The following is a 12124-nucleotide window of genomic DNA, read 5'->3' as shown; positions in this document are numbered from 1 at the left end:
TCATTGAATGCAAATTCGCATTGTATCACCAGCCTCTTTGAACGCCACCTTTTACAATAAAACTCCTTTCATAGTACCAATTTTATTAGTAATATAAACATATTGCTTGGTCTCTGCTAGCTAGGTGGTAGTTTTCACCCAGCTTCTTGGATGTCTTATTCAAAAAATGGAAATGCATGCTATTTCTCTTACATATCAAAACTAGTACACATCAAAGCACCCAAACTAGCTGCTTTTAATCCAATTAAGACACACCCACAAACTAAACCTTTATTTTAAAAGAAAAATATTTTCCAACAATATTATATACCTTATTGGCTTCATGACAGGCTGCCACCAGCATAATGCTTCCCTGGGTCCTATCAGTTTAAGCAGCATTGCCTCCTGCTTTCAGCCCTGGTGGTGGGCTTCCCTCTTACATGCAAAATTCAGCCCATCAAGTCTGGAGGTGACAAAGGGATAAGTGAAGGTTTCAATGGCAGATGAGGTGAAATGAGGAAGGAGGCGGATGGTGTTTTTAAGATGGACATAGGCTGCCTTTTTATGGGGTCAGAAGGTCAGTTTGGATTGAATAGAATGCTTAGGTTGGGAATGGCTTGAGACAGTGGCATGTGAGAGAGACAGAAAGAAAGAGAGCTGGAGTGAATGAAGGAGTTTTTGCCAGGGGCCAAAGGTAATATATTCAGTCTTTGCAACATTTAGATGAAAGAAGTTATGGGCAGAATTTTCCATTCTGGGGTTAAGTCCCGTGGCAGGTGTGGGAATGGGGAGAGTTTCCTCGCCACAGAGGCTGGTGGGAATTGATGCCGTAGTGTGTGACCCTGGACTAATTAATTATGCAGTCAGGGGTTTCCTGATGTTTTGTGCAGCGGAGCAAGCTGGATGACTTGCACCCTGCCATCATATCTGGGCGCTATATTTAAAAGGTGCTCAGACATCAACTGACCCACCATTGAAGATAGAAGATGGAGCTCCTGGAAGATTCTGAAGAAAGGTGATCCACCTCCTGGAAGCTACTGCAGCTCGAAGTTCCACCTGGTAGATGCTACACCCACCCACGGCTGCACGTGGTGTTCCAGGGTCCACAGTTGCTGGAGGCCTCCATCATCTATCCCAATGTCCACAGGATGCCCCAGGCCTCTTTCAGGTAAGTGCACGCCACATTTTCAGACATGTTCTGGAACTGCGTAATATCCTGCTGGCAATGCAGACAATTGGATTGGCGAGGGTGAAGGGGGGATAATTCTGGTGGGGCCTTCATATGTATCCCATTAACAGGATGCAAAATGGTTTCACGCTGGCCTCTGACAGAGACAGCATATAGCACTTTTCTTCTATAACCACAGACCCAAGATATTCAGAATGTGGATTGAGGATTTATTTCTCCTGGACGTGTCATGTAACTCCATGCCAAATTTTAATCAATGCCAAATCGTTTTGCACAGCTCATCCTCATGTATTTTATTTACACCATTTGGTTACTAATTAAAATGGTAAAGGCTTGGATGTAGCATTCATTCACATCCCATGCTCTGGCATACACATGGAATAGTCACTTCCTCCGTTTGAAGAATTGGTTTTCCACTACCACACGATTAACAGTTAGCATTTTTTCTTCCCCCACCAAAGTTTGTGTTCGTACTGGAGGGTGTACTATCCAAATTGTCAAGATATGATGAAGGAACTTTCTTCTCCTCAATCCTGTCATTCACTGTAAGTAATCTGAGGATTTTGTGCATGTCTTTTATGAATAATATGCTGCAACATCACTAATACAAAATGTAATTGAATGGAAGCACTATCAAATGGCATTGAAATCAAACATTTGCTTTATTACCACTCATGGATAAAGTCCTCAGAGGTCAAAGACAGCCTTCCAGTCCTCGGTGTGAGGGCCTGAGAGCCATTTTGAGGCCAGTACCTCGTGGGCTTCTCAACCTAGATCATCGGACTCAGGCCAGCTTAATGCCGAGTGAGCCAGAAGTTGTCTAGTTGGCAGCAAGTTAGTAAAAAGGAGCCTAGGGTGGCAGCAGCCCAGATTGATTTTGTGTGGGTAGGAGGAGGTTCTTTTGACTCCACAAAGATAATTTGGAAGTTACCTTTTCATGACCTCTCTGGCTCTGTCGCTGGTGAAACTCATCAGGGAGTGCATGGTGCATGCTCCCAGCCAGTTCTATCCTAAAACAGCAGTCGAAATCCAATTTGCAGATTGACAGCCTGAAATAGGACATCATTTCAGCTCATGGAAAATTTGCAGCTGGCCAACTATCTCAATTAAAGGGTAGTTAGTTTGAGGCCCCCATTTCAGCAAGTTAAAATTGATCCCTGAGTGAGAACCAACAGGCAATGAGGAATCTTGCTCCCTTCAGTGCAAATCAGGAAATCACCCTGACTGCAGTCTCTTTATCCTTTGGACTGGAAGAGGTGAAGTTCCTCCATTTCCAGCCACACTTCAAAAATTACCTCCATCATTTTAATACTTTTCTGATCCCAGGAATATGTCAATTTAAAAATAAGTGATTCTGCTATATTTGCAAGGGTACACTGAGGCTATACCTGTGCCTTTTATTTAGCTCTAGCCATCAGTGAATTCTTTTAGCCCCTAGAGTTCTAAAATTGATATCCAGTGATGCAGGTCAACAATTTTGTAATGGGAGTTGTTTAGTATATTGGACAAATGGTTTTCTTCCATCTTTAATGCCCCTTCCTCAAGTATTGCAATGTACCTCAGACTCTTACCCCTTTCCTCCAAGGTGTCACCATGACTTTGTCCTTTTTTGTCTCCTTCTGGGTAGTGGCATGCCTGACCATTATAGTTCTACTTGGCTTCTTCTGACTGAAACATCACAGCAGGTTACAGTCAAGTCTGAAGCAGTCATTGCATCCCTATGATACATTGTGTTAAACAATTCTGAGCAAAATATATTGTTAAATGGAAATATGATTCTGACACTCTAACTTTAACAAAGCAGCTCAGTGTACAGGTGGCAGTTTCTGCACATCAAGGAATGACCAGAAGTTTGCTTCCAGGGCTTGGCACCACCCAATGGCAAACTTCCTGGTGTGCAGCTCACTTTAATGCTGGAGGAGGGAAGGGGGGAGGTAGGGGGTGCTTTATTTGAAACCACAGTTTGCGTAGTTCAGCAGCATCTGGGTTCATGTTTCTACTGTAGGGATCAGTTGCAAATTTACAACAAATGTAATTTGTAACTCGCAAGCAAGGAGCTTGAGGGGTGCACAAAAGGTGGGAAGGAGTTCAAAGGGTCAGCTGATTTTCACAAGGTTACTGTAATCTTTTCACGTTTATGAAATTATTGCCACATACCCAATCTTTGTTCTCTTTCTGCTTAAGGTGAAAGCTGCTGCAAAGTACGTTGATGTACCTGTGAGTATTGCTCCCTTGTGATTTCATTTTAGAGTGTATCGATTGAGAAAATCAGTGAGTGCTTGGCGTTGACACAACAGCTTTGAAATAGAAACTTGTTACATTTACTCGTACAAACATAACTCATCTGGATATGCACAGAAAAATCACAAGAATAAAACTTCTTGCATTGCTCAGTTTATTGCTTAGCTTTTCATAAGATCACAGCCTTTTTTAGCCATGCTTTATGACTACACTAGAAGTAGAACTGATATTATCAGGATTCCAAATGATCTGATGCGTGTTACTGAAATGACCCTGATCAATGGTAGTCAGTTATCTCTTATTGATACATGAATTGTTTCATGGTGGGCTCGGCAATTGGAGGGGTGGAGTGAGGCAGGGGGACAATAGTGGAATTTCTTTACAGTCTCTATTATGTTAATTCTTAGAAGTCTGACAGACTTCTGTTACTGCAAGCCTGAAACTTTCCTACATGTTGGTTGATATTATTAACTGTATTATTTACCTTATTATCTGTCCAATAGTTTATAAGAGATAGACATTTTTTTTACTTTGGTGAGTGATGGCATGGAAATTCAATTTTAATTAACTCAGATAGAAACCACAACAAACTAGCTATAAAAATGCCAGCAAATACATAAAGAAAAGAAAGCTTTACATCCCCTCAATATTGCTTGCAGCTTGACTGATCCACTGAGGAGCAAAGGGATTTCTACTTACCAGGAGACAAATTGAGAGGTGTAAGCTGTATGTGTTCATGTACTCAATAGACCGCAGCTTTTTAGCTGTATAATACCACTCTTGTTATCCAAAGTGTTCTTTATGTAGTACGTTAATATTGTGCTATAAAGGGAAGAATGGATGTCTCATTATGTTACAAGGCTGAGCCTTTTGCCCTGTTCCAGATGATGTCACATTACAAGAACAAAACTTGTAGTTTCTACCAATAATTTCAATCTTGAGGTTGTCTTGTCATTCCATTTGCAGTTGTTATAATAATTCCTAATACAGGTACACATGTTGAACTCAAATTTCCTTAGAGTCAGGCGCGTCCCTCAGGTAGAAATCTAACATAAGACAACTAATGTGGCTAGGAAATTGGGTGGAACTGGGAAGAACAGTCCCACTAGGAGCTGGGCTGTTCACTATGTTCTGCAGAGACTGGGGAATCAAAAGGAGGTTGGACTGGCAAGATGGCATTGCCCATCAAATCTGCTGCTGGTCCTGCCTCCTGGCCTTCCAAGCAGAATTTGGGCTAACACCACTAACAAATGGTGGAAGTGGAGGCTGCAAGTGTTTTCAGGCCTGGTTCTTGCCTGGAACATCCTGCAAGATGAAATGCAAGGCTTTGAAATTGGCCCCTTGCTAAGGGGAATTGATTGAAAAATCAGCAGAGGCTACCAGCCCTGTCAGCATTAACCTGTATGTAGCTGCCCAGCACCACATTTTGCTCTGCCTTACTCTAGTTGGGTGAATAAGCTATACCCACTCTGGTGAATAATTGTTTTATTCAATTTCCCTGTCTCAGCCGGGCCCTGGAATCTCCTGAAGGGTCAGGGCCTGTCTCACATGGTGGAGTAAGATTGTGCATAACCAGAACTACTGACTAAAAATGAATGATTTTCACATGTAAAATTAATCATATTTTGTGCTGAATGTCCATGCCATTTTCATACCATCAATGCAGGCTTATCACTTGACCATTATTTCTTCTTCAATGTGCATTGTGGAGTTTGCTGGAGGACTTTTATCTCACTTTCCATCTAATTCTTTTGGCCACTGAGGATGGCACAATGGATATGAGTGCTTTAATTGGCTGATGCCTGATGATTTCGTTGATGATGGATTAATAGTTTAGCAACTCTTTGAACACAGAGGAAGATTCTCAATCTCTGTAGGTTAGTGTTCAAATCCCACAATGGGCTGAGTTGACTTGACTTGACTGAATGATAAAGTCAGGAGCAAGGTAACCGTGTAATTTGTGTAGTTTCTTATTGGATTCTTTGAGGAGAAATTTTGATCAGTGGGTGTATCCTGCTGGTGTGACACAGATGTCTAGAGTGGGGTGCATGAAATAGGATGGTAATGTAAAATCTGCAGTTCCTTAGTGGACATGTACACAACAATTATCTTACCTGGTTGATTGCTAGTCCTAATCACTCTAGTACAGAATGTCTGAAAACTTAATTCAAATAGATAATCAACATTCATTCAATGTTAATGAATGCTCATGTGAAATTCCATTTTTGACAGAGGATTGCATAATGCACTCACCCCACTATATATGTAATTGATATTTAAAGGCTTTTCAGACTCCTTAAAGGGGAAGTGATCCATTTTTGATTGTTGCAATTGCAATTCAGAATCTGAGTACTGAGTATCAAGTGCTGCTCTTTGCTTGCCCTTCTCTGGAAGCAGACAGTTCAATGACTTCAGAATAAAACATCATCATCAGTCGTACTCACTCGTTTGACCATGTTGTCAAGTCCAGCTACTTGAAACCGTCCATTTAGATGCTCAGCTTCATTGGGGGATGAAGAGGTGACAGAATTCTGTAATACTTTGCAAGCTAATCTGTAAACTACAATATCTCAAAAGCAAGTACTGTAGCTGCTGGAAATCTTAAATTCACAGAAAATGCTGGAAACTTTCAGCAGGTTAGCAGAGAGGAACAGAGTTGACATTTCGGGTAATTCTGGCAAATAACCCAGATAGTGATGTCAGTGAAGCATCTTTACAACCTAGAAAAGTTATACTCTCATTAAGGAGGCATTCTTTTTTTTTATTCATTCATGGGATGTGGGCTTTGCTGGCTGGGCCAGCATTTATTGCCCATCCCTAGTTGCCCTTGAGAAGATGGTGGTGAGCTGCCTTCTTGAACCACCACAGTCCATGTGGTGTAGGTGCACCCACAGTGCTGTTAGGAAGGGAGTTCCAGGATTTTGACCCAGCAACAGTGAAGGAATAGCGATATATTTCCAAGTCAAGATGGTGAGTGACTTGAAGGGGAACTTCTAGGTGGTGATGCTCCCATCTACCTGCTGCCCTTGTCCTTCTAGGTGGTAGTGTTTGTGTTTTTGGAAGGTGCTGTTGAAGGAGCCTTGGTGAATTCCTGCAGTGTATCTTATAAATGGCACACACTGCTGCTACTGTGCATCGGTGGGTGGGGGGACAGAATGTTTGTGGATGTGGTGCCAGTCAATTGGGCTGCTTTGGCCTGGATGGTGTCAAGCTTCTTGAGTGTTGTGTGAGCTGCACTCATCCAGGCAAGTGGGGAGTATTCCATCACACTCCTGACTTGTGCATTGTATTGGTGGACAGGTTTTGGGAAGTCAGGAAGTGGGTTACTTGTCACACTATTCCTAGCTCTTGTAGCCACAGTGTTTATATGGCTAGTCCAGTTCAGTTTCTGGTCAATGGTAACCTCCAGGATGTTGATAATGGGGGATTCCATGATGGTAATAACATTTCACATCAAGGGACGATGGTTGGATTCTCTCTTGTGGAGATGGTCATTACCTGGCGCTTGTGTGGCACGAATGTTGCTTGCCACTTGTCAGCCCAAGCCTGGATGCTGTCCAGGTCCTGCTGCGTTTGGACATGAACTGATTCAGTATCTGAGGAGTCACAAATGGTGCTGGACATGGTGCAAATATCTCCACTTCTGACCTTATGATGGAAGAAAAGTCATTGATGAAGCAGCTGAAGGTGGTTGAGCTGAGGACACTACCCTGAGGAACTCCTGCAGCTGCAGTGATGTCCTGGAGCTGAGATGACTGACCTCTAACAACCACAATCATCTTCATTTGTTATGGTTTCATTCCTTTTTATGATAAGTCTGAGCTGCTTACTTAACTAATATTTGCTTATATGTGTAATACTGTGACCTAAAATACTGTCAATAATATTGTTCCCTGAACTACTTCTACCAACATTGTCCATCCTTTGATATACAGCTACTTTATTCTTCACCATCAGAAGGAAACTGAGAGGGAGAAGGCATTGCTTTCTGTTGAATCAAACTTCCCCTATTAGTAATCTGGGTATATGCATTTTGTGTTCTTTCTCTCGGTGACGATATATGATGTGTGCCTTCAGGCTCACTGGATCGCTTGCTGGACCTGCCTTCTGAGCACCCAACCTACTGAACTCGGGCTCCAAAGCTCCCCCATTGGCAGAAGTAAGTGCACTGGCCTACTCAATGAGAGTTAGGTGGTCCTGCACTTCCTGTGCTGGATCATGAATTGACCAAGCAATGGGATACACCAGATCCCATTGTTGTGATGGCCAGCTGCCTATCTTTGACACATGTCATTCAAAGAGGGGCAGTGATGGGTGTGATTGGGCAGGGAGGGGATGGGGATGGGGCAAATGTGAATGAGGCTCTCCACAGTGGCAAGTATGGTGGTGGGGTGGGGAATTTAATCAGGTGGGAGAATGGCAGGTGGTGATCGTTGCAACTCAAAACTGGACATCCATTAGGTGTGGTGGGTCAGCAGCAGCAGCAGAATTGTATTCAGCCGCAATCTGTAACCTCATGGCCCAGCATATCCCCCACTCTACCATTACCATCAAGCTGGGAAGTCAACCCTGGTTCAACGAAGAGGGTATGAAGGCATACCTAAAAATGAGGTGTCACCTACTGAAGCCAGAACACAGCATGCCAAACAGCAGAAGCAGCATGATAGAGCTAAACAATCCCACAACCAATGGATCAGATCTAAGTTCTGCAGTCCTGCCACATCCAGTCATGAATGGTTAAACAACTCACTGGAGGAGGCGGCTCCACAAACATCCCCATCGCCAATGATGGTGGAGCCCAGCACATTCGTGCAAAAGATAAGGCTGAAGCATTTGCAACTATCTTCAGCTAAAAGTGCTGAGTGGATCTTGGCCTCCTCCTGAGCTCCCATCATCGCAGATGCCAGTCTTCAGCCAATTCAATTCACTCCACATGAAATAAAGATACAGCTGAAGACACTGGATACTGCAAAGGCTATGGGCCCTGACAATATTCTGGCAATATCACTGAAGACTTGTGCTCCAAAACTAGTGGTGCCTCTAGCTAAGCTGTTCCAGTACAGCTGCAACACTGGCATCTACCCAGCTATGTGGAAAATTACCCAGATCTGCCCTGTCAACCAAAAACAACTAGGTTAAATCCAACCCGGCCGCACAACCCAGCTATTCTCGATCGTCAGCAAAGTGATGAAAGGTGTTATCGCTATCAAGTGTCACTTACAATAAGCATCAATAACCTGCTCATTGACTCTCAGTTTGGGTTCTGTTAGGGCCACTCAGCTCCTGACCTCATTTATAGCCTTGATCCAAACATGGGGGGGGGAAAAAAGCTGAACTCCAGAGGTGAGGTGAAAGTAACTGTCCTTGATATTAAGGCAGCATTTAATTGTGTGTGGCATCAAGGAGCCCTAGCAAAACTGGAGTCAGTGGGAATCAGGGAGAAAACTGTCCTGGCTGGAGTCATACCTAGCACAAAGGAAGATGGTTGTGGTTGTTGGAGGTCAGTCAACTCAGTTCCAGGACATCACTGCAAGAGTTCCTCAGGATAGTGTCCTAGACCAAACCACCTTCAGCTGCTTCATCAATGACCTTCCCTTCATCATAAGATCAGAAATGGGGATGTTCATGTTCAGCACCGTTCGCGACTCCTCAGGAACTAAAGCAGTCCACGTCCAAAAGCAGCAAGACCTGGACAACATTCAGGCTTGGGCTGATAAGTGGCAAGTAACAATCACACGTTACACAAGTGCTAGGCAATGACCATCTCCAACAAGACAGAACCTATCCATCTCCACATGACATTCAATGTCATTACCGTCATTGAATCCCCACTATCAATATCCTGGGGATTACCACTGATCAGAAACTGAACTGGAACAGCCATATAAATACTGTGGCTACAAGAGCAGGTCAGAGGCTGGGAATTCTGCAGTGAGAAACTCAGTTCCTGACTCCCCAAACCTGTCCACCATCCACAAGGCACAAATCAGGAGTGCTTGGAATATTCACAACTTGCCTGGATGAGTGCAGCTCCAACAACACAAGAAGCATGACACCATCCAGGTCTCAGCAGCCTGCTTGATTGGCACCTCATCTATCACCTTAAATATACACTCTCTCCACCACTGCCGCACAGCGACAGCAGCATGTACCATCTACAAGATACACTGCAGCAACTCACCAAGGCTCCTTCGACAGCACCTTTCAAACCCGCAACCTCTACCACCTAGAAGGTCAAGGGCAGTAGATATACGGGACCTCCACCCGGAAGTTCCTCTCCAAGCCACACACCATCCTGATGAACTATATCACTGTTCCTTCACTGCTGCCGGGTCAAAATCCTATAACTCCCTCTGTAACAGCACTGCAGATGTACCCGCACCACATGGGCTGCAACAGTTCACAAAGGTGGCTCACCACCACCTTCTCTAGGGCAATGTCCTTTTCGGGAAGGAAATCTGCTGTCCTTACCTGGTCTGGCCTACATTTGACCCCAGGCCAACAGCAATGTGGCTGACTCTTAAATGTCCTCTGAAATGGCCTAGCAAGCCACTTAGTTCTCAAGGGCAATTAGGGATGGGCAATAAATGCTGGCTTAGCCAGCAACACCCACACCGTGAAAGAATAAAAAAACTGTCTATCCACAGAGAATGGATGTAAGTCTGCATATATGCAAACATATTTCTTTGCCTTCGGCCATTTACCTTGAAGTGATCATCTTCCCTTTGAGTGGCTTCCACTGCTGTGTATGTAACTGCAGCAACACGTCCTACTCCTGATCACAATTCAGTGAACACTGCTGGAAAATGTTTGCAAATCTGTTAAGGGCAGAATTGTAAAACAAAATCAGAATTACGCTTGGCCATAAGGTTCTCCTTAGTTTGTTAACTGGCCAGCACTCTCTGCCTAAGCTTTCACCTGAACAGTGGCCACTTGGCGTGACTGGAGAGAAACTTTACCCAACTGTGTGTTGGTCAAAGCTGGGGAACAAAGAATGTTAATACTTTGCATATTCATATCAATTGTATATTCAAAAGGAAAGCATTTCCAGTAACTAGAGCAAGTTGTAATATAATGAGCATGAAAAGTAAGAACAAAACAATACCTTTCACTCACTTTAAAATAGTAAAATGTCCCAAGGCATTTCACAGGAGCATTATCAGCCACACAAAGAGATAGTAGGACATGTGGCTTATCATGGAAATGGCACTCTGTTTGGTGTGAGCATTCCATATAAATAATAGGCTTAATTTTCATCCCAAGGCAGAGGCTGGTTTGGAGGTGGGTGTGCCAGCAGTTTTGCATTACTGTCCAGCATGGCTGTCTGTCAGCCGGCACCTACCCCTGGCCTATTTTCAGGGAGGTGGCTTCTGAGGGGTGACAGTGTCAGGTAGCTGATTAGGAAAATTGAAGTGCCATCGAGGGCACTCTTCACACGCCATCTGGATTTTCCCATGGTGGACAGGCCCACTGATGTGGCTGGAGTCTGTCGATGGAATGGTGATGGCCTCTAGTAGCAGTATGGGGTGCTGGGGAGGCCAGAGGCACATCCTGCAAAGCGGCCCAGCATGTACCTGCTGGGCTGCGACTGGTAACAGCTGCAGACACAGGTCATCCTGTGCAGGGGTTTCCCCTCTGCCTGACCCCCACCCCCACACTCCCACAATGAAGCCTGACAGCTGTGGCCACAGTATATATTCTGTGCCATTTACAAGTCCTTTGAAGATGCCGCCATCTTGAGGCACCCTCTTGTTCTCTGACCTACATCAACAACACCCCCTTCTCCCAGCTGTAGAGCACCTCCTGCTGTCTTAAATTAGGTGGGCTCCAGGAGGACGTCAAATAACTGTTTCATCAAAAATCTCCTCCAGGTCCCCCCGCAGACCACTTCAGGGTTCTTGACCTGGAATTCAGCCGTGGATCAGGACTCTGGAACTATATTTCAGCCCAGTGTTGCACAAGTCTTTTACAACAGGTGGATTGTGGATTTCTGAAGGGCAGGCTGCGAGAACATGCTGCTATTTTGAATCTTCAGAATTAAGAATAAGCAGTTTGTCCAATCTGAAGATTTTCTCCTGGATGCCTGTTAGTCATGTGACTGTTCCAGAATCTGATAGTGCCCTCATTATATGCCTTTGCTTTAACCTAACCACCTGACTCCCAACTATTACTATTTAAGATCAGTGATTGATAGAACAGCATCAAAAACCTTCAATTGAGATTGGCAGCAGAGCCACTGTTATATGTAGTACAACAAATCTAAATCATACTTTCATACAAATCCGCCAATATCTTGATAATAAATCTTTGCCATGAACATTTCCGTCCCCATTCTTTAAAACCTTGAGCTTTCTTCGTTTGTGTATGAGCTACATGCACGAACAAGTACTTGAAGCACAATAATTAACTGAATATTGCATTTTTCTCGCAGTTTTTCAAAAAAGAAATTTGGATTTCATTGCTTGATTAGCTCAGTTCTTTTTGGTTGAGGTTGCAGTTATTTTTCTTCTTGGTGATGGATGCAGTTAACCATAAGAGCATAGACGACTTTTTTTAAAGAAAAATTTCAAATTGTTCCTTTGGTGCATTTGCGCTCATCAAAATGATAATGGAACATCTTGACACCCAATCAGCATCATGCACTCCTGGTTCAGGTACAGCACTGGCCGGATGCAAACTAAATTCTTCTAATTCCAAACTCAGCATGAATTTTTC

The 12124-nt window shown here is 43.8% G+C and overlaps 1 protein-coding gene across 6 annotated transcripts in view; it reads left to right on the top strand.

Annotated features, from left to right (window-relative positions):
- cadps2 (Ca++-dependent secretion activator 2) overlaps nt 1-12124 on the top strand; it is an 829148-nt gene that overhangs the window by 740562 nt on the left and 76462 nt on the right. For all 6 annotated transcript variants that reach the window (XM_041216037.1, XM_041216039.1, XM_041216038.1 and 3 more), the window contains 2 exons: nt 1630-1713; nt 3353-3385. In XM_041216037.1, the coding sequence (XP_041071971.1) occupies nt 1630-1713; nt 3353-3385 (117 nt within the window). The remainder of the gene's footprint in view (nt 1-1629; nt 1714-3352; nt 3386-12124) is intronic.

Source organism: Carcharodon carcharias, chromosome 21 (assembly GCF_017639515.1).
Source record: "Carcharodon carcharias isolate sCarCar2 chromosome 21, sCarCar2.pri, whole genome shotgun sequence".
NCBI classification, from domain to species: Eukaryota; Metazoa; Chordata; class Chondrichthyes; order Lamniformes; family Lamnidae; genus Carcharodon; species Carcharodon carcharias.
This window is presented reverse-complemented; position numbering and strand designations above follow the sequence as displayed.